This window comes from Phyllostomus hastatus, unplaced genomic scaffold (assembly GCF_019186645.2).
Source record: "Phyllostomus hastatus isolate PE091 unplaced genomic scaffold, TTU_PhHast_1.1 phas_contig_40, whole genome shotgun sequence".
Taxonomy (NCBI): Eukaryota; Metazoa; Chordata; class Mammalia; order Chiroptera; family Phyllostomidae; genus Phyllostomus; species Phyllostomus hastatus.
The window spans coordinates 95,789,863-95,817,570 of record NW_025333872.1 but is presented as its reverse complement, the minus strand read 5'-3'; the positions used below and the strand labels follow the sequence as shown (position 1 = coordinate 95,817,570).

General features: G+C 59.8%; 1 protein-coding gene across 2 annotated transcripts in view; it reads right to left on the bottom strand.

Annotated features, from left to right (window-relative positions):
* Window positions 1–271: 271 nt before the first annotated feature.
* MAP3K4 (mitogen-activated protein kinase kinase kinase 4) overlaps window positions 272–27,708 on the bottom strand; it is an 84,133-nt gene continuing 56,696 nt past the window's right edge. The window contains exons 10-27 of one of the 2 annotated variants that reach the window (XM_045843077.1): window positions 26,523–26,783; window positions 25,062–25,211; window positions 22,951–23,112; window positions 22,332–22,465; window positions 21,748–21,826; window positions 20,926–20,992; window positions 17,440–17,536; window positions 16,558–16,650; window positions 13,316–13,416; window positions 12,615–12,695; window positions 9,744–9,935; window positions 8,587–8,657; window positions 7,342–7,458; window positions 6,443–6,602; window positions 4,712–4,834; window positions 4,031–4,137; window positions 2,357–2,536; window positions 272–812 (exon numbers count right to left, since the gene is read on the bottom strand). In XM_045843077.1, coding sequence (XP_045699033.1) covers window positions 792–812; window positions 2,357–2,536; window positions 4,031–4,137; window positions 4,712–4,834; window positions 6,443–6,602; window positions 7,342–7,458; window positions 8,587–8,657; window positions 9,744–9,935; window positions 12,615–12,695; window positions 13,316–13,416; window positions 16,558–16,650; window positions 17,440–17,536; window positions 20,926–20,992; window positions 21,748–21,826; window positions 22,332–22,465; window positions 22,951–23,112; window positions 25,062–25,211; window positions 26,523–26,783 — 2,196 coding nt within the window. In that variant the 3' untranslated portion in view covers window positions 272–791. The remainder of the gene's footprint in view (window positions 813–2,356; window positions 2,537–4,030; window positions 4,138–4,711; window positions 4,835–6,442; window positions 6,603–7,341; window positions 7,459–8,586; window positions 8,658–9,743; window positions 9,936–12,614; window positions 12,696–13,315; window positions 13,417–16,557; window positions 16,651–17,439; window positions 17,537–20,925; window positions 20,993–21,747; window positions 21,827–22,331; window positions 22,466–22,950; window positions 23,113–25,061; window positions 25,212–26,522; window positions 26,784–27,708) is intronic. The other variant, XM_045843078.1, reaches the window with a different exon arrangement.

The window sequence follows — 27,708 nt, the reverse complement described above, 5'->3', positions numbered from 1 at the left end:
TGGTGTTACCCCAGCCCGGCGCCTCCGAGTCACGGGAGGACACCCGGGCCCCCAGTGCGGGGCAGCGGGGCCAGGGCGTGTGCCCCCTGCCCACTCGCTGGCCGACGGAACGTCCCCTCTAACCCTCTGCGTGCCCCAGCACTGGCGTCCCTCGCCCCTCCCCCCCCACGGTGCCCCCTCCGCCCAGGAACACGGCGCTGCAGGGAACGGCCTCTGGGTCAGGTCCCGGTGGCCCTCAGCTGACAACCACGAAAAAACAATGCAACTGCGCTTTCCTAAAATAAACCATTTATTGAAAAAAGAACCTTTTCCTTAAACTGCAAGAGTCTGCCTTCTGCGGGACAGACCCGCGGCGTGCCGCTACCGTTGCCGCCGCCGCCGCCGCCACTGCGGACGGGGAGCTTCACAGTGCACTCGACAGGCGGGAGGGGACGGGGAGGCCAGGACGGCTGGGACGGCGGCACCGTGACGGCAGCGGCTTGGAGACCCGCGAGGCCCAAACACAGCGCCGACGTCCCTGGTCTCGGGGTGACGGAAGCGGCGGTCCGTGTACAGTAGAAATGGCACTTAGCACGCAGCTCATTACCGCGGGGGCACCGCCACCGGGAGGCCCGCGCAGGCCACACCCACAGGAGCAGCAGGAGCCGTGAGCTGGCCACGTGTGCAGCCTTCAGGCCCGGACGGCGGGGGGCCCGCGCGGCGTCCCGGCGGGCGCCACGTACGTACTACATACAGCAGTGGTTGAGGGACTCCCCGCCCCGGGCGCCGCTCCTGGGCCGCGGCGGCCCACCTCACTCCTCGTCCGTGCAGACCTGCGGGGAAGGCGAGCAGACAGGTGAGCACCCCGGCATGTCCCGTGCCCCCCGCCCAGCGTCGGGTGCCCGGGGTGGGCTTCGCCGACACGAGGACACAAGGGCTCCGGCTGGTGCCGAGTCACTGCCCCAGGAGGGACGGCGGAGAGCCCCGTGAGGGGGCACGTGGGCGGCAGCACGTCAGCGCGGACCGCACATCTGCCTCTCAGCGCCGACCTGCGTTCCCACTGTGCACCGACCGTGTATCTGCCTCTCAGCGCCAGCCCACATTCCCACTGAGCACAAACTGTATACCTGCCTCTCAGCGCCGACCTGTATTCCCACTGTGCGCCAACCGTGTATCTGCTTTTCAGTGCAGACCTGCGTTCCCACTGTGCACCGACCGTGTATTTATCTGCTTTTCAGTGCAGACCTGCGTTCCCACCACGTGACCAGCCCTGCAGCAGGTCCAGGGGTGCCGCCACCCCCAGGCCCCATCCCCCCCTCGAGGCGGGGGCTGCTCCCGGCCCGCTAGTGTTCCCTCCATGGCCCCATCCTCCCTAAATGCCCTCCCAGCAACACCCGGTCCCCAAATCTGCACCCTGCCCCAATTCTCCCCAGTGCCAGCCCAAAGCACCCAAGGCCCCTCAGGCACCCCCGGCAGCGGTCCCAAACCCACCTCATCTCCCTGACCTGGCTGTCGGCCAGCGGGCCTCTGCACCACGCTGACTTCCTGTCACCCAGTGACCCCGGCCAAGCGCCTGGGAACCAGCCGAGATTCCGCCCCTCCACTCACTTCACAGTGAGCTCTCATGGCCACTGACCGAGTATCACCAGGGACGCACACCTGACCCCCACTCCCACCCTGCCGGCTCCATCGGCAGCTCCCCGAGGGGCCTCCTGCCTCCGTCCGGAGCGACAGCTCCAGAACACCCTTCGACCGCGTCCCACTCCCGAGAGCTGCAATCCCTCCCGCGGCCCTGCCGCCTGCCCAGCCTCACCCGTCCCGCACTCCCCCCGTCCCGCGCTCCGCCAGCGCCCACCCGCGGCGCCCACGCCAGCTCCTGGGCGGTCTGGCCCTGCGCGGTGAGCCCTCCGCGTGTCTCCCACTGTCTGCCACCCCCACCCCTTCCTGACTGGGCTGACCCCTCCCAGAGAGCTCCCAGCGTGCTCTGGGGGAAGCGCCGCGGGCTCCCCGGACCCGACAACACAGCACACGCCCCACGACCCCGGCTCCCACCGAGCGCCCCGTCGGCACGGCCCCATCTCCACGGGCTCGGTGGTGGGGACCCGTCACCAGCCGTCACTCGCAGAAGAGAACCGGCTTCCCCCGGTCCGTCCACTCAGCATTCCCTTCAGCTGGCCCGAGGGGGCCCCCCCCCCCGCCCACCACCCAAATGGATCAGGCCAGAGAACCACAGTGAACATTTTCAGGGAGAAAAAGCCACGGACAAGACCCCCAGGCAGAAGTGGGTGCCCCCCCCCTTCAGCTGCGGTGCAGGCGCTGGGCACTCAGACACTCGGGCCCCCAGGCCTCCACGAGCAGCCGCCCGCCGCCGCCGCACCTTGACGAAGGGGTGGTCGAGGAGCTGGCTGGCCGTCCACCGTGTCCCGGGCTCGCTCTCCAGGCAGTGGGACAGGAAGTCCTTCCCTTCCGGGCTCAGCCTGTCGGGGATGGGGGGCTTGTGCCCCATCCCCACCTTGTACATGATCTGGAAGTTGTGCTCGTACTCGTGCCAAGGCCTCTGAGGAGAGAGACACCAGTGGTAACTAATGCTGCGTGTCCAGGAAGAGGTGCCTCCCCGAGCTCGTCCTGGACACCCTGACACCAGGGGCACCCCGACGTCCTGGGCGGGCAGACTCTGCCCTGAGGGCCTGACGGGAAGCACCTCAGGCGCTCAGGGCCCGCAGTCTGGTCCCAGCTCTGCGGGTCTCCCGCCGCAGCGGGAGGGCGCCTCAGACCCTCTGACCGCAGCCCAGTCGAGCTCTAGGTGCATGGCCAGCACATGGCACGGCCTGCCTGCCCCACCCCCCGTCTGGGGTCAGGTCGGGCCAGCACTGCACAGATGCCATCACCACACACACACAAGCGGCAGGGACAGCGAGGTGGAAGTGCCAATAAACCAACTCAACAGCCATCTCCAGGGGCGTGGGATGCGCTGCCTTGCTGAGGAACGAGCACCGCCTTCTATTAGCGCAAAGCTTCACAAGGGTCGCAGGGACGGCCAGACTCTCGGGGAAGAGACCCAGGGCAGCACCCCGGCCCGTGCACCCCTACCCACCGGGACGCACGAGAACCTGTTCTCTCTCTCTGACGCCGGCCCGGCCGCAGTGACGGACCCCGAGGCCACCCCTGCATGGGAGTGCTCACGGGGACGACGCTAGCTGGCCCTCCCTGGGCACTGACGTGCCGTCTTCCACAGCTGCAATTACAGCTGCGTACTGATTTAATTCCCGGCTTGTCCACCTACGAGGTTTCTAACACTGCTTTATAAATGATGCCACACACACACACGCACAGCCTTTGCACACCTGTGTAACTGTTCACTAATCGTACCTTCATCAGAAGGTAAACTTCCAGACATGGTATCCCACAGGACAGCGACACTGCCTGCCAGTCCCCCCCTACCTCCCCCGCACCCCCGGCAACCACGGGTCTCGCCCCGCCTCAGCGGTCCGGCCTCTCCTGGGAGGGGGTCCTGCAGTGGGGGTCGTGCCATCGGTGTGTGTGGGGCCGTTTCAGGCGGCCTCCTCCACGCAGCACCGCACTCTGAGGGTCCCCCCTCGTTCTACAGCTCAATGGGTGTGTTTTACCGCTGCGCAGCCCTCCCCTGTGCGGAGCGCTGCCGTGTGGACACCCCCAGAAGGACAGCCTGGCTGCCTCCAATTCGGGGGGCAATCACGCATCGAGGTGATTCATGCGCCAGTTTTGGTGCAGACACAAGTTTTCAGCTTCACATTTCTCTTTGTAGCTGCTTGTTTTACTCCATGTTTTAATTCAAGCTTCATGTCTTTATTTACTTTTCAGAGTTCTTTAAATGACATATCTCATAAATATCTAACTCCTCGTGGTCACCTGTCTCATCCTGACTGTATTTCTGACAGGTCACATTTTTCATCCCTAGTCACGGTCCGCAGCGGAAGCCGTGCCCACAGCGTTTCTGATGATGACAACCCCCCGGTCACGCCCCGTGCACGCAGGTGCCTCCTGCAGTCCCTCCCCCGTGGCCTCTGCTCACCTTGCCGGTCACCATCTCTATGACCACACACCCCAGACTCCAGATGTCGGCCGCACGCCCGTGACCCTCGCCTTTCGCACGAGTGATGACTTCCGGAGCCATGTACGCTGTAAAAGTCACAGGTGGGGGGTGGGAGGGCTTGTTGTCAGCACAGCACCCGTCAGAGCCGGGCAACCACACACTCTCCACTCGGACAAACAGTAGCATGTCCAGGGGGAGCTTTTTCTGAATCACATCATGGGAGGGAGGGAGGGAGGGACACTGGAAAACAGGTATTTCACATCAGTTCCCTGAACGGACATTTCAGGGGTCCAATCATCTTCTGAAAGAGTTTTGAACATGCAAACTTTCAGACTAATTGCATTCACAACGGAAACATAAACTTAACCTGCTAAGAGGGTGTAGAAGTCTCCGACGCTGGGCTAGTTCGAGCAACCCAGCCGAGAGACGGAGTTTCTCTCAGGGGGGAAAAGGCAAGGCCGACCCTCCCTCCTTGCGCTCTGGGGGAAGTCAACCTCCCAGCCTGGCCCGGGCTCCCAGGGGGCCGACCGGAGTCTGCAGACGTGCGAGCACACGGGAGTCCAAGCCGGGTCGCCTGCAGGTCGGTGCCGACGGGAGGGGCCAAGGGGAGCCCGGTGCCCGGAGAGCAGTCGGCACAGGACAGACGCCGCCAGCGCCCACCTGCGGTCCCCAGGGTGCTGTTCACTTCGCCCGGCATGGTCTGCGCGTTGTTCTTGAGCTTCACGGAGCACCCGAAGTCTCCCAGTTTGATGAGCCCCGAGGAGGTGAGGAAGATGTTGGCACCTAGTGAGGAGCGGGCAGCCGTGAGCCTCTGACGCCCCAGGCGGGCGCTCCGAAGTTCACACGGACGCCCCAGCGACAAACGGGCGACGCAGGGCTTCCCAGAGCTCGATGAACGAAACGCAAGGGTCAAGGTTTTAAGCTTTACTCACAAATACTAATGCAAAGCAAACGAACTTGAACGTCAGTGCAGATTACGTGGGCCAATCTTTCCGAACTGAAACGCAGGTACAGGTTCTGACGCTAGGACCCAGAGGCTCTCCGAGATGCTGACACCCGCCCACCCGCCCGTGGTGGCGGCCCTTGGAGGGGAGCGGCAGCCATCAGGGCCGCAGAGCAAGACACAGCGCGGTGGTGAGGACTGGCACACAGCACCCCTCAGCACCACGCCGAGGCCCACCGACCTCAGACGGGCTGGCGAGTGTCCTGTGACTGTCTCCCAGCTCGACGAGCGCGCGCCTGCCGCGCCTGCGCTCTGCTGCAGTCTGAGGCTGCCGTGCACCGGGGCCACCGTGCCTCTGCTGCAGCGTGCCGCCCTCCCAGGCCACCGTGCACCGGGGCCACCGTGCCTCTGCTGCAGCGTGCCGCCCTCCCACCGGGCCACTCATCCCTGGTCCCCGCATCCCCGGGTGCCTCCTTCGGAGAGCAGTGCTGAGCAGCCACACGAGGGGCTGTGCTTCCCGAGTTGACCGTCATGGCTCGTGCTCCCAGCACAGGTGGCCCCCCCCCCCGGGTCTCCCAGGGCTGGCCTGGTCATCTGGCGCACCCATGCACATCCTCGGCCACGCTGAATTAATGAGAGCATCACAAGGATGCAAGGGAACGGACATGATTCAAGGGATCCCTTGGAGGAATTCTCTTTATGGCCACTGCCAATGCCACGAAGGTACCACTTCGTGACAACGGACAGCAGCTGAGTGTGGAGTTTGTGGGAGAACTGGAAATCAGCAACACCAGTGCCTGGCTGAGAGCCAACCAAGCAAACGCCAGAACGACCCCCGACAGCAGAGCAAGGTGGACGGAGGTGGGCGGGCAGGCAGCACGGCCACGTGTGCGGCAGGTGCAGGGGGCGGGGGCCGACCCCACACCCAGGCCCCCACGGGCTCTGCTGCCTGGCAGCAGTCAGGCCGAGTCCCGAGGGAGAAGGAACGTGTTCAGGCCGGCCTCCGGCTGTGACCGAATGGGATCCCCCAGTCGGGGGCCAACTAGAGACAAAAGTGATCTGTTGCTTTATCACCAAGACTCCCAGGCCCAGAGATCAGGGCCTCGGTGTGGGAGTGCTTAAGGCACATGCACGCGGGGCAATTCCGAGGCAGAAGCACGGCTACTCCCCTCACGCCAGGAAGCGAGGACTCCGAAACCCCGCGCCCCTGCGGGAACCTGTCCGTCTGGAGCAGAATTCTACACACGGCAGGGGCCCGCCGAGTCAGCCTGTGAGGCCACGCTCACCTCTGACCTCAGCAGAAAGAGAGAGACAGGGCCGACCCGCTGCTCACAGACGCACCCACGGTGTGCCACGCGGTGTCCCCAGACTGGCCCCTGGGGGGGGAGTCCCTGAGGCAGGCACTTCCTGGGGGCGAGGCGCCTGGGGGCGAGGCGCCTGGGGGTTACCTTTGATGTCGCGGTGGACGATGCCGTGCTCATGGAGCACGTTGATGGCCACGGTGATCTGCTTGGAGTACAGCCGGATGACGTGCTCCTGGAGGCCCAGCCTGGACACCTCCTCCAGCGTGCCCTCGTCGCAGTACTCCATGAAGATGTACATCTCTTCCTGTGGGCGACCGACGCGGCCGCGTGGTCACGCGCACGCCCAGCGCGGGCACCGGGGGCGCCACGGGCCGTGCCCACCGGGACCACCTCTCCAGCGGGCGGCTACCCTGCCGTCCTGACACAGTGCTGCCCCCCTGGAGGCATCTCTGCCTCCCCCCAGTGCTGGCCGCCGGCCTCCGGCCTGGGGCTGCACAGCTGGTCAGTGTCCACCCCCCTCCCCCCTCCACAGTGGAGTCCGCCATGGGGCCTCCCTCCACATGCGGCGGGCGGTGAGGGCTGGAACCCGTCCTGCCCACGCGAGAGTCTGAGGGTGAGGGCGGCCCCCGTCACCAAAGCCCGCCTTCCTCAGAAGCCCAAGTCCTCCTCCGCCCCCTGCGGTTCGCCTCTGAGCCCGAGCGGGCCGACGAGACGGACGGCCCGATTCTCCCATCCCGCCGTGGTTCCCGAGCACGCACACACGAGCAGAGGCGGGCTCACTCCCCAGCACACTCGGCAGTGCATGGCTCAGCCAGAGCCGGAAAAGGAAGGAGGAGCGGGCGGGGCCTTCTGGAAGACCCTCTGCTGGGAGGGTGGGTGTCGGCGCCCTGTGGTGTGGGGGAGCGGCCCCCACCACCACGCACACGTCAAGAGGGCCCCTCCGGCCTCGAGGGGCAGGGCTGCGTGGCCCACAGAGGTCCCACAGCTGGGCCAAGCTCCTCCGCAGGGGGAGGGCCCCCCCGACCGCTCGCTCGGAGCCTCACCCTGTGCAGCTCCACGCCAAAGTACCGGACCAGGTTGGGGTGCTTGATGCCCTCGAATATCTTCAGCTCGTCCGCGGTCTCCTTGATGGTCTTATGGTCGTTCGGCTGGAACCGAATCTGTGAGAGGCAGACTGTTGATTACTGCTGGCACCGTCTCGCACTCGCAACGGGCCAGCGCTGACCACGAGGCGGCACGGCCGTCTCCGGACACGGGCCCTGCGCCTGCTGCCGGCGTGTCTGTGCCTCTGCTCCCAGACGTCCTGTCCCCTGTGCTTTCGAGCGAATCAGGCAGGCCCGCCCTAGAGCGTTGGGTGCGGCCACAGCTAGCGGGACCCTTTCACAACTGCACACTGAATCGGCACACACTCGCTGCACGTCCAGGAAGCAGTCGCCGCCGTTCAGGTTCATGGCAGGACGACGAGCCGAGACGGGATTCTGTCCTGGAGCTGACTGCCGGGAGGCCGGAAGGAGGCCGTAAAGGCAGGGCGGGAGGTGCCAGGCAGGGCCAACAAGAAATGCCGCAGGCACCCGGGACACAGGGCCTCAGCCGGGTGCCGGGTGTGTCTGCTGCTCACGGGGCTGCCGGGGGCACTAGCAGCCCCAGCAGCCCCAGCCTCTTCCCCCACCAGCCCCGCTCCCCGCTCCCCGTCCCCCGCTCCTGAGCCTCGAGGTGCCTCCTCCTCAGTGACACCAGCCTCGGTGTCCACACCGGGCCTTCCCCAGGCTTCCCCTGCCCGTCCCACCCCACCTCCAGCTGTGGACACGCTGCTGTCTCTGCAGTGGGTCACAAATGTCCCCTTCTCCCCCGAAAGCCCCCCAGGAAGATGCCACCCTCCGCGTCCTGGAGGCTTTCCCCCAGCTCCACCTCTGTCTCCCTCTCCATGGTGCTGACCACACCCGCAGGGAGGGGGGCCCCTTGGGTTCTCAGCCCCTTCCTCTCTCAGCCTCACACGGCTCTCTGCAGTGCTGAAGCACACGCCTGGGCGGGTGGCTCAGCTGGTTAGAGCAGCATCCCGATGCACCGAGGCTGCAGTTCAATCCCCAGTCAGAGTACATACAAGAATCAATCAGTGAACGCATAAATAATTGGAAGAACAGACGATAGTTCTCTTTCTCTCTCTTATAAACCAATAAAAAAAATTCTGTGCTAGCAAAAAAAAAAAAAAAAAGAAAGGCGCTGCAGCAGCCCTGCGCCCCGAGACCCTGGTTACCACCGGCAGCTCTCCCGGCCCTCCGTCCACTCACCTCCTTCATGGCCATCAGCTCGCCCGTGTCCACGCTGATGCAGGTGTAGACCTTCCCGTACTGCCCCTCGCCTGTGAACACACACACACACACACACACACACACACAGAGCATACAGTTACCACGCCGGGCCGCTGTGTCTCACTCCCGTGTGTGCTCGCCCTCCTCGTTCCGCAGCTGCCCTCCTGCTCTGTGACCGCACTCGCCGAGGCGGACTGCTCAAGACCCAGGCCTTTCCGCGCGCTCCCTAGTATCCGAGACCCAGGCCCTCCCTTCACTGCACATGTGTGTCAACAGAGCAGGAGTGACTCTGGGAAGTCCCCAAGGAGGCATGAGAGGGTGAACACGAGGCCCCCTGGCGTACGCTTCACAGCCCCCGCGGCCCTGGAGGAGGCCGGGGCCAGCAGGGCGGGGGGTGGGAGGCAGGGGGGAGGTGGGCGTGGGGGTGGGCAAAGGGCGTGGCCAGGAGGAAGCTTGGCCGCCACCTAACTGCACCTCACTGCTTCAGGCCCAGGGGTGTGTGGGGTGGAGAGTCTGCTGACACACCTTCAGGGGACGTTAATTAAGGGGGCAGAGGGCTGAATAAGACAGATGACAATCAACATAATCAAGAAGTGCTTGACTGCTTCCAGCATTTTGTGCTCTGAGAGCAGGTTCCGGCTTCCCGAGGCTCGCAGAGCCCCGCATCACAGCCGGTCTGCCTCCCCAGGCCCCGGTGCTCCAAGGGTAAGCAAGTGCACGTAGGCGGGGGAGGCTCCTTCTCACCCCCAGTCCACCACCCGTGTTTCAGAAAAGACCGTCCTGTCTCTACCTGCACCTGGTTTCTCTTCAGCACGTGCTTGTGGGGAGAAGATGCAGGCACTCGGACTCAGCAAACGGGCACAATTTATGTGGCTCCCCAGGGCAACCTCTGGAGTCATCAAGCCAAACTATTCTAAAATCTAAAATCTCCCTTTGTTCACCCTCAGAACACAGTTTACACAGGAAGCAAATAAACAGCAGCAGCAAAAGCCCTGAACCCTCTGCAACACGGGCGGGGGGGGCTCTGCCGCACGTGTACGAGAACGGGTCCAACAACATCACCCTTAACCTAGAGAAGCGTAGCTGCTGCTGCTTCTCGGAGACGGTCTGGGCGCCCCGCGCCTCAGCGGCCTTACCGATCTTGTTTCCTCTCTGCCACTTGAAGGTCACCTTCCTCAGGCCAACGTGCATGACGTTATCGTAAGACTTGGGGGTGTCGCACACTTGACCGATGATGTTCTTTCTCCTCATTTCCCGATACCGCTTTTCCTCGAACAGCCGGACTGACTTCTGGATGGCCTCCATGGGTCCTTGTCTGGAAGCGGAATCTGCAGGGAGAAGCACGAACCCGGTGGTCCTGGCCGCCGTCGGCAGGCCAACTTCCAGCAAATACCAACAGCAGCACGCGGCAGCACGCCCTCACAGCGACGCTGGCGTGGCCTGCTCAGGCGCACCGCGGGTGAATCGCAGCCCACCGCAGTCCAACGGCCCCCCGGAGCACGCCCCGCACTGCACAGTTGCGCCCTCCACACGGGCCAGTGCGGGCAGACTCCAGCGCCCCCTCCCCCGAGGCTGCGGTCGGGCTGCAGTGCCAACCCGACTGCTCAGCCCCTCCTCTCTCCAGTCCCTCGCGTTGGCGGGATTCCCTTACTGAAATGGGAAATCTGACCCTGGGACCTCCGTGCCCTTCCCATGGGTCGTGAGGTCCTGCCCAGCGGGACCCCAGTCCCCTTTCCCAGCTCACTGTGGCCAAGCGGCTCCCTTCTCTCCCCTGCGTGGGCTCTGAGCCAGTCGCACTGGAAAGCTCTAGGGGGCACACCACGCCGGTTCTCGCCTCCAGGCCTCCGTCCCCACTCTTCCGTTTGCCTGAACGACCGGCTCCCCATCCCGGGGCTGGTGAGGTCAGCCCACCACGTGGCAGCTGCGCAGAAACACGGCGCCTCCCCCAGGAAGCCCTCCCCGAGGAGCAGGCCATGCGGGGCGCGAGCTCTGGCACCAGAGGCCTCAAGTACACCCCGGCCCCACCAGGTCCCCGGTGCTGGACAGCAGGCGGGTCGGCCGACTTCGCTAGTTGTCAATCAACTCCCTGACGTGCGACAGGAAGGAAACACCACCAATTCCCAGAGCTACCGAGACACGTGAAAGAAGCCACGCACGGCCCCGCAGAGCGCTCGGCGCGCCGGCCAGGGTCCAGGCACACACCAGGAAGCTCTCCCGTCGTCGCACGGCTCCTAACTTGCCCCCAGGCTCCACACCCCCGCTTCTCCAGTTATTTCCCCAGAGTCTTTCCCGCGTGGAACACTAAGCCGCCGTTCCGCGGACCGTGACTGCTCTGTTTGCCGCCTGGCGCGGACCCTGCGCTGTGGCTCTAATGCCAACCAGACACCCCACTCGCGGGGCACAACCCACCACCTGGCGAGGACGGCTTTCGACGCATCTCCCTTCCAGCGCTCCTCGAGTGACTCCGCAAGACCCCCCTCGGACGGAGCCTGCAACTCCTGGCAGACAAAGGTCCCTGGGGCCCGGGAAGACCGGGCTGAGGACTCCCCAGATATTTAGAACCTTCTAATGAGTTTCTTAATGCAGCCAGTTCCTAAAACCAGGGACTCCTGGTTTTGAGGGAAACAGGTTCCCTCTGTCTCCACCACTGACACGCCGGCTTCTCTGAGCACCGAGCACAGCCAACTCCACCGTAAGGTGTGTCCAGGAAAGGCTGTTCTTTTCTAACAGAGAAGAGTCCTCGGGATTTCCCAGTCTCTAACATTTCAGTGTGAACAGGAACTCTCCCAACAGTTTCCAAGTTCACCTGACCACCAGGTTCTTGTGTCAAAAACCAGCACAAAGACCTGGTCTCCATGGGAACCACCAGCCACTGGAGAGAGCCTCTGTCCCGTCACCCAGGCCCAAGCCCTGGACACACACCCCCCCACAGGCCTGTCCGCGGCTGCATCACGGCCGTCTCCTGCTTCTGCCCTTCCTTTGCCCGCTCTCTCGCTGCCTCCCACGCAGCTGCACTTCTCTCACTGACCTCCCCCCCGCCCCCATTCAGGCACCCCGTCTCCCACCTCCCCTCACCGGGGACACACCAACTGCTCGAGAGGCTTCAGAGGGGGGGCACCCCCTCGGGGACAGGCCCGCCACGCGGCCCGTCACTGCAGACCAGCCGAGATCGGGCCTCCCCACACCGCTGCGATCTCGCCTCGCTAGCGCCTGCACTCTCTGACCGCCCCGGGCCGGGCCAGTCTTCAGTCCCTGGGTCTCCTCCACGTGTCCCTCCTTCCGTCACTCCTTCCTGGGCCAGCTCCGGCCTCCAGGGCGTCCCTCCTGAGCGCTCTGGCCGCGGCAGACAACTATTCCTCCGACCAGTCGCACACACCTCACAGGGGTGTGACGGTGGGAAGAGGACTGGCCTGGGGCACAGCGTGGGACGCTCTAGCCCGTCACTCACCGCCACGGCCAACCGACCTGCCCTCTCGGAAACTCTGTATCACTCGGGGACAGAGAGCGAGGTCTCTTCTGCCCACCCGTCAGGATGCTGTGGTGACAAGTGCGCAGACACATGCGGGGGGTCACCCAGGACCAGACCAGGGGTTTTCCTGCTAGCTGTTCCTTCGGTGAACAGTGACTGATCACCTACTTCGTAAGCTAAATGCTCTCTCTCAACCTCTTAGCCTAAAAAATGAAGTCATTCATGTGGTAAACACATTCTACTGTGTACAAAGCATTGTGCTAAGGGTGCTACCCAAGGTGACATATAAAATCAACGGTCTTGGCACTTAAAAAACACAGATGAGTAAAGCACGTCCCTGGCCCCCAGGAGCTTGAGACTGGTTGTGAGACACAGGAGGCGCACGTGGACGCAGCCCGTCCAGAGCGTGCGGCCAGACGCGTGAGGGAGAGAGAGCAGGGGCCGCCAGCGGGGCTCGGACCCCCACAGCGGGAGGGTGTGTTCTCTCACCCCCCCCACCCCCGCGCGCAGGCGTCCCAGGCCCAGCGCACCCTCTTACCCTTCGTCTGGCTGATGAGCGTCCGCAGCTCCCAGCTCCTTCGCGCTGACCCGCCGCCATCACCCTTCGGAAATGCTGGTTCTGCAGAAAGTGTTTTTTCGTACATGTTACTGCTAATAAAACGAACGCGCTTATTTCATTGAGCGCAAGACTGAACCAGCGAGCAGCCACAATGAGTTACCACCAGCCTGTCCTTTCTGCTGACTGACTACAGTTCAGTGGGAGTGCGAGAAGCTGTCTCACCAACCAATCCCAGAATATCGCACCCAACTAAGAAGCTGTTGGTGGGGTAACAGAACTCTAATTACTGACAAACTTGCACAAGTAAACACACTACAGCACAGAAACAGGAGGACCTGGGGACCACACGTGTGCAGTCCTGCCCAGGTGCCTGCGGTGACAGTGCGGGCCACCATGTGTCCTGGGCAGAGACGCTTTGGTCTGTGTAATAATGAAACCACAGCAAAGCATCCACAAACAGTCGATTTCACGTATTTGAAGTGAACAAGAACGCTTGGTCACTGGAATATCACGAGTAATGGCTTTTTAACAGCAACAAGGGGAGGCCTAGGAGGCCACACACAGCTAAGAGGCGCCTGCACCAACAGCCGACGGGCTCAGCCCCCGCCTCGCCCCGCCTGTACACGTCACAAGTCGTTCACAGCGGTGCCGGGGGGACAGCGGCCTCCCTCACCACTCACCGTCTCGCTCCTCCGTGGGGCTGGAGTGACGGCTCAGGGACCGAAACTGCAGCTCGGCTGCGATGGAAGCCAGCCGGTCGTTCTCGGGGACGCTGGAACCCCTGCGCGGACATCGGTAGAAGCGGAGCTGTCAGTTCCGTGGGGCGTTCCCAGAGCGGCGGCTCTCCGCTGAGAGCGAGCGAGTCCCGGGGGGCAGCTGGCCCCCAGCGGGTGGAGGACAGCGGGAAGGACAGCCCCAGAGACTCACCCACTCAAAATCAGCGGGGCTGCTTCTGGGAGACCCTCCCTGGGAGTTCAGGAGGAGAGCAGTTGTGTTTTCGTCCCTCCCCAGCCAACCCAGGAAAACCTGACTGCCTGACCCACGGTTCGAAGTTAAAAACAACACAACCCAGAGCCGAACTGCACCTATGGAAGTGCTGGCGTGTGTGGGGAGTTCCACAGCTTCGGCCCGCGGGGGAGAAAAATAGCTAAATCCGGTTAACATTAAAATGACCATCAAATTACACTTATGAGCTTAAATCTTAAAGCACTGAAATCACTACACGACCCGAAAGACTTCAAGCCTCTTGGTAAGAGAGCAGAAGGGAAGACCGAACAGCTTCTCAAGCAGCAGCCAAGCAAAAGTGCAGGAGGGCAGGAAGCTTAACACGTAGAGAGCAAGTCAATTCGCTGCTTTTCCAGAAGAGAAGTTCGCAGTCAACCGTTCAGCAATCCAGGATGAATCCATAAAGAGCAAGACCCAAAATTAAGTAAGGGAGGTGTTACGGATTCTAACACAAATCACCCAAAATGCACACGGCACGGGTTCATGGACGAGTCTGGTGTGAGGCTTCCGAACGGACGCGGCGTGAAGCATGGTAGCATCTGCGCTCCTTCCCGCCGCCCGCGGGGCGGGGCCCGGGCCGCACGGCCTCAGACGCGGACAGGCTGCGGGCGCGCGGTGCCTCTGGCCTCCCCGACTCGCAGATCCGGGACACTGCCCGCTACGTCTGTGACGGGGGGCATTCCCCACCACCGCGCCAAGAAAGGCTCGGCACCACTCCGCGGGAAAACCCCTGACGCCAGCGTGGAGACAGAAACGCTTTCTGCTCCTAAGCGCTGCTGCAGACGGGCGACTACGGAAGAGGCGCTCCACACCTCCGCTTCCTCCCTTTCCCAGAGACGACACGAGTCCACGGCCTCAGAGATCTTCGCCAGGACAAAAGGCAAGGAGTATATTTAAATGAAGCTGTGTGATGGTGAGTTTTTAGTAACTACTGTCGGGGGGTGGGTGCAAGAATGGTTGTCGAGTTTGACAATTTCTGGGGTGTAACAATTGGCTTGCAGAATTCCTAAAAAATTAACAATCGGCCCTTGCCAACCAGTAAGAGCCAGCTCCAGCAAGCAGAACGCTGCCGAAAAGGTTTCACACACATAAGGGAACTGAAGCTCAGGCCATTCTCCGAGTCAGAGCCAGTCGAACGGAGCTAGTTACAGGCTGCGGTGGGGCAGAGCACAGTCCCACCGCGGCTGCGTCTGTCAGGCAGGCAGGGGCTGCGCACAGACCCAGTGTGGGGTGGGGGTGTGGGGGGAGGGGGCAGGGACCCCGGCCAACTGGGGGAGTCGCGGGCATCGCCCCGCACGGTCTCCCCAGGCCCACCCCACAGGCGCCCAGGAAGGGGGCTCAGGCGCAGTGAATCGAGCCCACGTGAGGCTTGAATGCAGGAGCGAGACTCAGCCGTGGGCCGCGCACGGCTCCCCGTGGCGCCGCTGTGTCATCTACGTCGTGGAGGCACTGCCGTAACAGGTACAAACTCCATTCCTTTGTTTTAAAAAAAGGCCTGCAAGGTGGCATGCTATGATGGCAGTAAAACTTCTAACTCTCAAGGACCACCCCAAGGACACACACATTCACGACGAAGAACGCTCGTGAAACGCTGCGCACGTGGCGCTGGGAGCCTGCCAGGCCAGGCCCCAGCCTGAACCACGCTCGCCTCCGTCTCACACCGCTGCTGCCTGCACACACACCCGAGACCGCAGCTCGCCGGCCTTCAGGGCCCGGGACGGCCTCCCCGCCCTGGCTCCGGGGGAATCTCGTGTGGACTCGCACGCCGCAGGCGCTGCAGTCCCCGAGCCTGTGCCCCTCAGCCAGGCGGCATGTCCCGGGGGGCACCCCACCCCCTCTGTGTTGCCCTTATAAACGGGACAGGTCCAGTGAGCCCACAGGGACATGGAAGCATGTGGGATCACAGGCCAGAACATGCTCTACACATAAAAATAAAGAGGGTAAAGGAGCAATTTTTTTCAAAGTTAACTGTTATTTTTTTTTTTAGTTGAATGCTTAAGTTGTAAAATACATTGGTATTTTTTAGGTCATAGATATTTATCACCAAAAACAAGGAGTATTAGTTATTTTAATGAGTGAGAAAAGTAGAAATGCTTGCAGACATTTTAGACTGCATTAAACAAGCGTGAACACATTTCAGTCCGCTTTAAACCCTGGACTCGGTGTCCCCTTCCGCCAGCACCACACTGCCGCCTGCTCCGACCGGGTCCCCCACCAGAACTGCCGTTGGAGCCCACCACCCACCACCGCCCTGCCTGGAGGCTGAGGGCAGAGCCCTCCGCCAGCTGGAAGGGCGGGACTAGGAGCGGCCAGGTGTCCCTGAGAGGAAGTGTAGGCGACCTCGCTGAGACCTCCTGGCAAAAAAAGGGGGGGAACCCGGAAAACCGCCCTGACCAACACAGCGGACTTCCTGGACGGCCCTGCGGGTCTCTGGAGCCCGCCAGGCTGCCGCTGCTCTGTCGGGTCTCGACCTGCTGTCCCTGAGACGCGAGCCCCGGGACTCACTTTCCACTGGACCAACCCCTTCTGGTCGCACCGGTCGGAACCTGCCCGGTTCCCACGGAAATGGCTGGAAAAATGGCGCTTCCGACGGCAGTGCACAGAAGCCGCCTCTGGACTGTGGGAAAGGCACTGTCTACCGAGCTCCCCGCGCTCCCCGGCTGGGGACCAGCCCTCCCCGACTCTCTCCCCAGAGGGTCGTTACTGGCCGAGACCTAGTCCTGTTGGTTCCATCAGCTGCAAAGCAACACTAAAACCAGGCAGATTATCTCCCCGTGCGGGCCGCCCCAGAGCCGAGGGGCCGTGCCCCAAGGGGGAGAAACCCCGCCGCCGTGCCCCGGGACGCGCCCCGGAGCCGCGGTCACCGCGGAGGCGCACGCGAGGGGCAAGGGGCAGGACACCGGCGGGGAGAGGCTACCTGGCGTCATGGGCACTGCCGGCGGGTCTGGGTGGCACGGAGTCGCCGCTGGGGGCGCCGTGGCTCCGCGCGTCCGAGGGCACGCTCCGAGTGCTAAGGCGAGAAGAAGAGCTTCAGGCACACAGACGGCGGGAGGGGGCGGGCTCACAGACGGGTTTCAGCGAGAGAGAAAACAGGGCAAGTGAGAGGTACCTTAAAACGCGACATGTAAACTGTTCACTGAGATTCAGGTCTAGGCTGGAAAAATCATTTTTAAAAAACACCTAATTTCAAACTCGCTGTTTTAAAAATAGCTGTGGCCTTTCCTAGCAAACACCGTTGAGTAAAACTGACTTTTACGAAGTGGAAATCGGGGGGAGAGAAGGCGCCCCCTCCGATAAGACGCAGAAGCGCCGCCACACGCAGGGCCCGTGCTCCACGGGCACCAGGGCCTCTGCGCTCCTTTCAGCGCGCCGGCTCGGGGTCACAGGCACACACAGAGAAGCCAGGGAAGACGGGAAAGGCCTTCCCGGTCTCTGCCACTTCTTCTAAACGGGTGCTCGGCATTGTTTCCCAAACGCTCGTTACGCTGCGCACGCCGTATGCGCTTCTCTGAGGTCATTTTCCAAGAAAGGAAAGGAAGTATCCCGAGGCTGGAAAGCATTTAGTAGCTCGAGGTGACAAGCCGAGAAACGAAGTTATCTGGAAAGGCGCAAGTCCGACTTAGACTGGCGCGCCCCGTTCTTTTGCAGTTGGGGCACTGACACGGACAAGAGCTTTCACACGGCGTGTGAGTCGGGGCACGGAGAAGCAGTGGTCAGAGCAAGCGCCCAGCAGGCTCCGAGGTCCGGCATGCGCGTCAGAGGGGTCCCCAGCGCCAGTGACAGGGAGAGCACCAAATACCTGAATCCCTCCGGGGCTGGGATGATGAGATGGGGGTTGGGAGGGTCGCTGTGGCACCGCGGCACCTTCACGGGGCGGGGGCTGTTCCGATGGATGGCTGTCGGTGAAAACGGCAACAAACGAAACTTGTTAGAGGGTCACTAGCAAACGGCCAAACCAGGCGATCATACAAATGAGACATGACTTAGTTCTGCTGGTGACCAAAACAAGCCTTTTCCGTAAGAAAACCATACGACACGTGCCAACACCGTGGAAAACGTCACCTTTCAGTTATGTTGTACGTTCACCCTTTTCTCCGTCAAAACCAGCTGTGCGAGCCCCAGGGTGCAACGCACACAACAGACGACGGGACCCCTTTCAGGGACGGCCCATGGCGTGGTTGTCTCTGAAGCAGAGGCGGCGTGGTGCCCGCCGAGAGGCAGGAGCGCCTCATCTACACGGGCACAGAGCCTGGGGGGTGGGAGACAGGGGAGGGGTCAGGGGAAGGGTCAGGGGAGGGGACAGGCCACAGGCCCTGGGCCGGGGAGGGGTCGCTGTCACTTTCCTGAGAGCGAGGACTCCTATTTCATTCCTTTAGACCAAACCAGGAGGACAGGGCACAGTTTGATTTGGCTATTTCCTTTCCAGAACATGTTTCCATCCTCTCTTCCTTTAAACAGTCAGGTAGAAGGTAAATATGGATGAAATCTAAGAAAAACTTTAGAAAGTGACCTCACTGGTAGTTACAAAGCTGCCGACAACGGCACTGGCCAACAACCGAGCGGCACCAGTAATGGACGCGCATGACCTTCGGTCAGTTTCTCCCCAACATGGCGTCCCCCCGTTTTCAACCGCGTTCACACCTCCTTAGTTTTCTTCAATGTCCTGTGCTCTCTTCCCATGTCAACAATTCTAGTCTGCATGTTTCATTCTAAATGCTGTATCCGAAATGGAAATATTTCCTTCTTCATGTTTTTTATTGGATTCTAATAACATTACAACACAAGAAAGACAGAGGACCCCCAAAATGGAGCAATCTGAAAGGAAAACTTGCAAAAAAAAAATGAAGCAATTATTTTTAAAAATTTAGGAAATCTTCACCCCTGGCTCATTACCTCAACTACTACAATAATAAAGGGAATAAATCCAATAATAACAAAGGTAAAAAGGAAAAAGCAATAAATATAATTGGGTGCAGATGGTGGTATCTTTAATTCAGCAAACACACTGGTAACCACTGGAAAATCACTACACCATTTCCCCATGCAGGTAAAAGACACTCTGTTAAAATCCATGCACACAAGCTTAACATTCTCCACAGATGAAACAAAACACTTAAGAGTATGTACATCTAACTGTTATAAAAGTGTGATACCTCACCAAAAGAAAACGCAAACGGCCAATAAACCCAAAATATTCCCTAGTGGTGAGGACTTGTTACAGAGATATTTTTCAGGGAAAAAACTAACAGAACGAATGTCCACGAGGACGCGGAGGAAAGAACTGCAGCAGGGCCCCCACGGCAGACGCGAGGCAGCCACTGAAGAGAAAGGACCGGATCCACACCTGGTGACCCAGGGGACCCACAACTGTCAGGTAGGAAAAGCAGAAGATGGATAGTCAATGCGATCCAATTTTTATACAGTGAACAGCAGGAAAACCACCCCACAAGCGCATGTGACCATATGAGCAGAAAGGGAGGGCAGAGCATCTGTGTCATTAAATCCTAGGGCACCCGGAACAGGAGGAGCTTACGCTGCAGGCTGTTGCCGTCAGCAGCAGGGGCAGAGCAGAGGGGGGCAGAGCAGAGAGAGGCAGGGAAGGGCAGCGACCACAGAACTGGCCGCTGATGCGCTCGCACTTTCCCTCGCTTCCCTTCCAGCAGCAGCTCTGCATCCCGATTACGGCCCTACCTGCAGAGACTGCCCCCGCCTCCCAGTGCTGCCCTCTCACCGCACCCTTGCTGCATTCACCTGCAGAGACCGCCCCCGCCTCCCAGTGCTGCCCTCTCACCGCACCCTCGCTGCATTCACCTGCAGAGACCGCCCCCGCCTCCCAGTGCTGCCCTCTCACTGCACCCTCGCTGCATTCACCTGCAGAGACGAACCCTGCCTCCCAGTGCTGCCCTCTCACTGCTCCCTGGCTGGCATTCAGTTTTCAGCATCAAAAGGGGAGGCTCACAGGTGATGAAGGACCAGCCCCAGGTCCCTGGATGGCCAGGCCATCTGGCTCTCAGTGCCAGGCTGTCCCCAGCACGCCACAGTGACTACGAGGACAGAGCACATGCCTTGAACCTGCAGGGAGCCCGCTGTCCTGCCGGCAGTTTTCAGAGAGGTGGAGCGAGTGATTATAGGTCCCGTGTGAGCATGAGTGCCTGAGCACTGCGGGGGTGTAAGAGTTCTCTCCTTTTGTAGTATTTTTCTACAGTGAAAATTTTCCTGCATGCACATTTTTATATTTTTACAAACTTTTTCTACAGTGCAATTTCCTGTAATAAAAATGATCCCTAAGTAATAAAGTGCTTAAAAAAACTAATTTTTGCTGAATTGCTGGTCACATATTCTCAGAGAAATACTTTAAGAGATCACAAAATCATTGATAATAATATGTTTAATCAAAAGTCTGGTAAGAATAGAGCATGTTTTATATAAAATGTTCAAATAGCTTTGCAAACGATAATGTCATTTCATGGGGGCCTTTGGAGATAAAGAGATACAAATACACTTAGTGAATTTTAGAGAGAAAGAAACCAAACATTAAAACCAGGTCTACTCAACTTTCTGGAGCTAGAAACTACCCTTTAAGATACAGCTGCTGCTCAACTAATTTACCGCTAATGAACTACCTTATTTTGTGTAACACATTGTTCAGAATTTCTAGGTTTTCAAATTTGGGTGCTGACTACACACGAACACAGTTTTGCTTTTCTTTACCATGTGAAGACTGGGGTAAGACACAACCCTTTCCCGAAACACGTGTGATTTTAAAACGCCAACACAATGCGAACCTGCACATTAAGTGCAGTGCAAGTGCATCGCAGCATGAGAACCTGATTTTTCTCTTTTCAGCAAAAACACTGACTGCATTAGTGGGGAAACGGCACTTAGGAAAGTGGTGGAGAAGGACACCTTCACCTGAGAGGGAGGGAGGGGCAGGGCCTTGAGCTGGCCCCCCGAGGCAGGGGGGCCCTTGCTCCTCAACACACAGCTCTTTTGTGGCTGAAGGGAAGGCTTCAAGGAAGGAAGGGCTTCAAGGAGGGGAGGGGGGAGGGGAGGGGAGGTGGGGAGCCTCGCTGGCCAGCGTGGAAGACCTGGGCCGGCATTTCCCGCTTTCCCTGGACGTGGAGATCCGAGCGCTCTGTGCACCCTCCCCATTCCCCTAACTCTCACTGTCACTCCCCGAGCATCCTAAAGGACCGCAGCGACGAGGGGCGGCGCCCACCCCGCCCCCGCCCCGCCCGCAGGGCCTGGCGGGAAGCGGGAGCTGCCGCCTCACCAAGGTACAGACCTGTGACGGGGCTGTGCGGCTTCCCTATCACGTGGCCGATGCACTCGTTCATCAGGGCCTGTAAACTCTAGGACCAGAGCAGACAAGGGCGGGGCAGAAAGGACACTCTCCGTTACACGGCCAGCACGAACGGGTCTTTCAGTGTATTTAAAAGAACATGCTACCCCTCAGTAAATATCTTCTGAGTTAGTCTAAAACACAACGGGCCTGAGTAAGGACTAAACACACACTGCACGTAACTCAGAACACTGCGCCACTCCGTCTCTGTGCGGGACAGCGGGGGTGCACCCCGTGTTCCGGGACACGGCAGCGTGCACAGGCAGGGCTCCTGCCGTCGCCGCCCCTCCCCCCCCCCCCCCCGGGTTGGAGGTGACATGAGCACGTTCACGTTTCGAACGACTTTCTCATCTGATGGGATTTACGGAAGTAACAGCGATATAAAGTCTAACGTTCCGTATCGCGCTCTCGGACGAGGCACCGTGATGTGAACGAGCTCGCCCCGGATCCTCATCACACGCTCAAGAGCAGCCGCCCAGCCCGCAGTTAACGGCGGCGACCCTGCGGGGCGCTCCGGGGGGCCGGGCCGCAGCGCAGCCGGGCACCGGCGTCAGCCAGCGCGCCCGCACCGCCAGGTCAGGGAGGGCCCTGCGTGTCTTCCTACGCTCTCGACGGCTCTGGGCTGTAACAACTCGGCTCTCAACGTGACCGTTACATAAAACATACTTTAAAACTACCACCAAGCATACAAACACACAATCAAGAACAGACAGCACTCTCGGGTTGCTTGTTTTTTAAAGGAAAGAACTTCAGAGCACACCCTACCAGGAAGTCGTCCTCCGGCAGCCCCGAAATGAAGGCGGGCTCGATGGCTTGCAGGAAGTCAAACCCCTGAGTCGCCCACCTGTGAAGAGGAAGTTCACCCGTCACACGACCACCAAGAAAATGTCAGAGCGGTTCTGGTCGACGCAGCCCTGAAACGCGATGTCACTGGCAACTTACTACCTGCCACGGGACACCTTTTTTGTCTTTCTGTAAGTGCCTGGGATTGAGCTGTGTTTACAGCACGTTTGGGGAAGGACAGGCGAATGGCTTGTGAACGAAGGGACTGGCTACCAGCCTGCTTCCCTGCACTCTAACAACAGCTTCAGTTTCACGGGGGGAGGTCAGCAATCAGAGAGATCTGTCCGGGGAGAATGTGAACGCCCTTAAAGATAAATCATCCGGGAACAAGTTAAAAAAGACAAAACAAACAAACAAAAAACCTCCCTGACTACTGAAGAGTTTTCAAAATGCTCCTTTCTGTGTCATCTGCTCAGAGACACGCCCCCCCCCCATCAAACGCAAGACAGAAGTCCCGCCCACCCCACACGTCTCAGGAAGGACACCCCCCAGGGTCGGGTCGTTACCGGGGCCTGGTGCCTCTCCCACTCTCGCACTTCGTGAGCACGTAATTCATCCACTTTCGGGCAAAGCTGATGTATTTCTCTCCGATCTTCTGTCTGAACACTCCAGACATCAGGCGAACAACTTCTTTGTGATACTGTAAAATGTCACGTAGATCAGAATTAAGAAGAAAACCATTATACAAACACCTAAACACTATAATGCCACAACTATCTAAAATGATTTTATAGAAACAAAAAGCAAAATCCAATTAAAAATGACATGTTCTGGGAACAGCACGAACAGCTAGAACATAATGTCTTCAACTACGCTTTCACCAGTGTCTGACCCACGGATTTAAATTAAGAACGTGCTTTTTGGATATCGAACACCTCTTACGAGACGGTTTCTAAATATGAGTAGGTAGCTATCACCACAAAGTAAACACCCGGCAGCTAAGGGACAGTGTAGGAGTAAACCGGCATTTCCAGCACCCCGCAGCAGCGCAGGGCGACAATCTCGACTGAGCTGTGACGACAACCAGTGGCCAGCTCTGCGTGCAAGACCCAGGGCGCTCCTGTGCGTGGGTCACAAGGCAACTGCTCGGTGGTGACTGTGCTTTTCCTCTTGCTCCGTACCTACCTCGAACCCAAAATTGTACCCCTGAATCATTGCTTCGCGGTGGTACTGCTGCAACGTGGCAGACTCGGCTTCGTCGACTTCGGCATCAAACTCTGAAGCGAACATGTGGTCCACTCGGTCAATGGCATCACTGATTCTGTTGCAAAGCTCTAGGGCATCATTCTAAAGAGTCCCAAACCACAATTAATCCAAAACGAAGCAAATCACACAACACTTATGCGTTTTAGAAGAAGGTTTTTCTCATCACCCACCACACAGACATAAACCAATACAGTATTTCTCGGCCACAGTCGTTTTGGTTATTCCAAAGGAGTGACCAAAACCAGAGGAATTATATCACTTTCATTTTTACTAGGCATTCTTTAACATCTTACGAAATGCAAGAGGGAAAAACCCATTTAAAGTAACACCTAATTGCAACGTGGCCTCAGAGCAGATGCATAGCCCGTGGACTGGTTTCCATGCCGACCGCCAGCCAGTTGTCCTCTGGGCGGCGGTTCCCGGGCAATCGCAGTGTCGCGCCCAGCAAGCACGTTCCCGGCGCATTTCTAAATGAGCTCCGCGACACAGCCACGTCGTCCTGTCCTCCACACCTCCCTGCCGCCCCCCACCCCCGGTTCTGGGGCTCCCAACTAGATCCCACCCCCGCCTCGGGGGACACTGGTGTTCCTGGTCGTCAAAACTGGAGGAAGAGTCACGTCTACTATCATCTCTTGCGTAGGGGCCAGGGGCGCTGCTAAGCGTCCTATAATACACCAGACAGCTCCGCAAAACAAAAAATTGCTGATCCAAAATGTCAACAGTTCCGGCTTTGTCGTCTCACTAAGCAATACGACCACAGCCCCAAATCCTTTCCCCTCCCCAGCGAACATGCCCCTTCAAACACATGGTCTCCCTCGGGTGGTCCCCCTACACGTCATTCCAAACACTCCCCGAATCTTCAGCAACTCCCTGAGGCTCAGAGAGTAAAATCTGAGATCCCTCCGCAGCCTGACCTCGCCACCTGATGGCACCAGCCTCATCTCCCAGGACCTTCCACTGAACACGCCGAGACCACGCAGACTCTCTGACATTCAGTGAGCAGTCCCTGGGCCTGGCCCGTGGACACCAACGCCCGCACGCTCCGCCTGGGAGCCCCGCCCCGGCGAGCAGCTTCTGAAACCCTCCGCGCTGCAGCGCCCCCTGCTGGCTCGTCCTGGGTGCCGCCAGGAGTCTCCAACCTCCCCCTCCCCTGCAACTTCGTGTGACACTCGGGTCCTTAGGCTACAAATTCCTTACGCTCAGGAACGACCAGTGTCACTCCTAACACCTGACCTCTAATCCTGCACTCCCCAGAGCCCCCTGATTCACAGTAAACAAGGAGAGTCCCTTGCCCTGGTACCAGAGGGGAGGACAACCTGAAGGAGGCGACACTGGTAGGTGAGTAAGAGCAGTCAGAGGGTCTGGAGAAAACCACGCCCATTGGACTCCCTGTAACTGTGAGAAGCGGGGCTCCTCGCAGAAATCAAGCCTCACGTGACTGGGAAGACGTGACTGACGGCATGCGGGACAGCGTGGACAAGGTCAAGACCAGGGTGTGGGGCAGGATCTGGGGTGTGGGGCAGGACCCGGCAAACGGCGAACCCAGGAGAGGAGCTCACGAGAGGCGAGGGCCCAGCCCAGGCCCCCTGCAAACCCTGAGACCCGTGTGCCTGTCTACGGCTGGCGCTCTCTGTCCCAGTTCATTTGGCCGACGTGTTTGTCAAATGAAAGAAGGAATAAATCTTCTTTCAGACTGTATGTTACTGGAGAACCTTCAGTAAACACTGCCGAAGAATAAGAAGTTGGATTAGGAATGAAGAGACCTAAATTCCAACGTCCACTTCTCTGCTAGTCGACCATGTGACCGTTGTGAGTCACACAACGTCAGATTTCCCCCCTTTCTAACCCCGAGGCTCCACGATCCCAGGGAAGATCCAGGGACTTGCTGGTTTAGGCTGAGAGAGAGGCGACCTGGGCAGAGAGGGGAGGAGGGGAGGACAACTGAAGGGCACCTCGTCACAGCACGCTTGTTCCGCGGCAGGGCCTCCAAACATGATTGAACCCGCTGCGCGAGGGCTGACGAGAAGTACCTTGAGCTGCTGCAGAGCTTTGGCAATGACGGGCAGGCTGGACGTCTGCTCCTGCCGCAGGGTCACAAGCCCCTCGACGGACTGCTGGAAAGCCTTCCTCTGAATCACCAGGTTAGACGACTCCATGACGACCAGCAGCAGATTATCCACCTGGAGGGAAAGCGAGCACGGGGCTAACAACAGGCCCGGTCACGGCCTCCCCGCTCGAGTCCGACCCCGTTGGAAAGCAGTGCCCACCGCAGGGCTGCCGGGCGGGCAGCCGTCCGACCAGGAAGCTGCTGTCCAGCCAGGCTGCTCCCGAGCACCGCGCTGCGGTGGGCACCGGCGTCTGGGGCCTTCGGCACAGCGGTGACGAGTCCTGGGGGCTGAGCCACGCGACGCCCCTGAACTACCCCAGCCCTCCAGGCAGCTCAGCCCGCCTGGAGCCGCGTGCATGTGCGTGCGTGTGCGGGAGCAGCCCGGCAGGTGGAACACGCAGCAGCGAGAGTGGGGTGGGCCGGGGGCCTTGACCGAAACTGCAAGAAACCAGCCTTCACTCTGATTCCTGCGGGAGTTTGGGCAGATCTGTGACGTGGTCAGATGCGCGTATGGGAAAGACCGTTATGGAAGTAACGGAACCAACACCAGCAGAAGTGAGGGGCGGGGAGGCGAGAGCCGAAGCAGGGAAACGGGGGCGGGGGGGCACCGCGGCAGTCCGGGAAAGGGCGACGTGGCGTGGCCGTGGGGATGGCCGGGGCGGCAGACACGGGGACACTGACCGGGAACACTCTGGGCTTGCCGGGGCTGCTGACTGGCCACAAGGGCCGGAGGCCGAGCGCACGTTACCCCCTCACGCCGGCTCAGACGACCGAGTGGACCGAGTGGCCCGCGCCAAGACGGGGCGCACCCAGAAGGGGCGCACCCAGAAAGCGCGCACCCGCGGTCGTGGTCTGGGGGCTGGGCGCTCAGCCCAGTGAGGCTGAGTTTTGGGGGCCGGTGAGCACCGGCCAAAACTGCTCTATAGCTGAACATGGGACATAAGGAGCTGCTCATGGTTTTACCTGGTGAGTTATGGAATCATGGGGACTCTGCTAGGTAGGCAGGTGACAGGCTATTCCACACAAGTGAAAACTAAGTAGCCAGTAAACCAGAGTCCCTGGAGAACTGGAACCACAATTTCAATGAACAAGGTCATTTCCTTTAGATCGTGGGTGTATGGATCTAAAGACATGGCTGAACTAAGATAAATAAAATAGTTCAACTAGTCCAGTATAATTTAGCATACTCATATACTTAGATGGACTGTTTAGCACAAGCAATGCTACAAAACTGTTTGTTGCCACACCAAGGCCTACTTTGGGGAAGTGTGTGCTTGAGACGCCCATGCAGTTATACCGCCGCTGGGGAGCTGCGAGGAGTTCGTGTTCCGTGGAAGAACTCCCGAGGGGAGAAGTGCTGGGTGGGACCCGGAGGGAGGCACACCTGCATGCTTCTCAGGGTGTCCACGGTCTCCACCTGAGGCACGATCCTGACCGGCGGAGCCTCCCACGTGGCCCAGCCGTCCTCCGCGTCCCGCGCGCGGTCGCCGTGCTTGGCGAGCAGCAGGTAGGCGTCGATCAGCACGTCGTCCTTGGCGGAGTCCTTCCCCGCGGCCGCGTTGAGCAAGTGCAGCACGATGGCCTTCTCCTCGGCGAGGGTGTCCGGGACAAACAGCTGCAGGCTTTCCAGGCCAGGGATCTGCACCTGGGGCGGGAGCAACCCAAATCTCCAGTTAAGAGATTTACAGGAGCACTGTTAAAAAGCAAACCCTAGAACAAGACAAGCAGGCCCGGGCAAGGGGGCAGAGGGGCATGAACTGGAGCACAGGGGGCTGCGGCAGTCCCGTCCGTCCGTGCGACTGGGGACAGCCCCACCGCTCCCTGTCTGCAGGGCCTCCTGGCGCCGAAACCTGCAGCAGCAGAGAAAACCTTCCTCCAGGTGGGCGGGGAGGGCAGCCGGAAACCACCCCGCCCCGCAGCAGCTGGGGACGGCAGCAGCTGGGGATGGAGTCTCTAAGCGGTGCTGCTCCCAGGCAGCACGGCCCACTGGCCAGCAGTGGGCCAGTGGGCGGGGGGCCGGGATCTTCGGCACAGACTCCCGCTGAGTCTGCGTGGGTGGCGTCTTTGAAAGAGGACCCCGCCCGACGCAGTGTCGAGGGAGAACTCTCACGCGGAATACACCGTGACGGTGCCCCACATGTCACCCACAAGTGTGGGCGGGACACACGGCAGGCGTCGACCCCAGACCCCAGTAACAGCATCACACAGACGCTCTACCTGCACTAAATCTCAAGGAGCTTAAATGGGGGCGGCGAGGGCGACTCAGAAAGTGGCTCTGCTGACGCTGAGGACGTCAGAAATTCATGTACAAGGTCTGAACTATTTAGGAAACGTTGAGTGTGAGAAACAAAACGACAATTTAAAGGCAGCATATTATTTTATACCTATTTATTTTATTTTACCTATGCACGTCTAACTAATTTAATACAATAGACAGTCTGAGTGAATATTTGCTTATTTCATCTGTATTCTTAAGGCGTCAGTAAGTCCAGTACAAAAAACGAGGTCTTCTAGTCTTATAACAACTGGGGTCAGCGCGTGGCCCGGAAAGCCAAAACACTTACTATCGG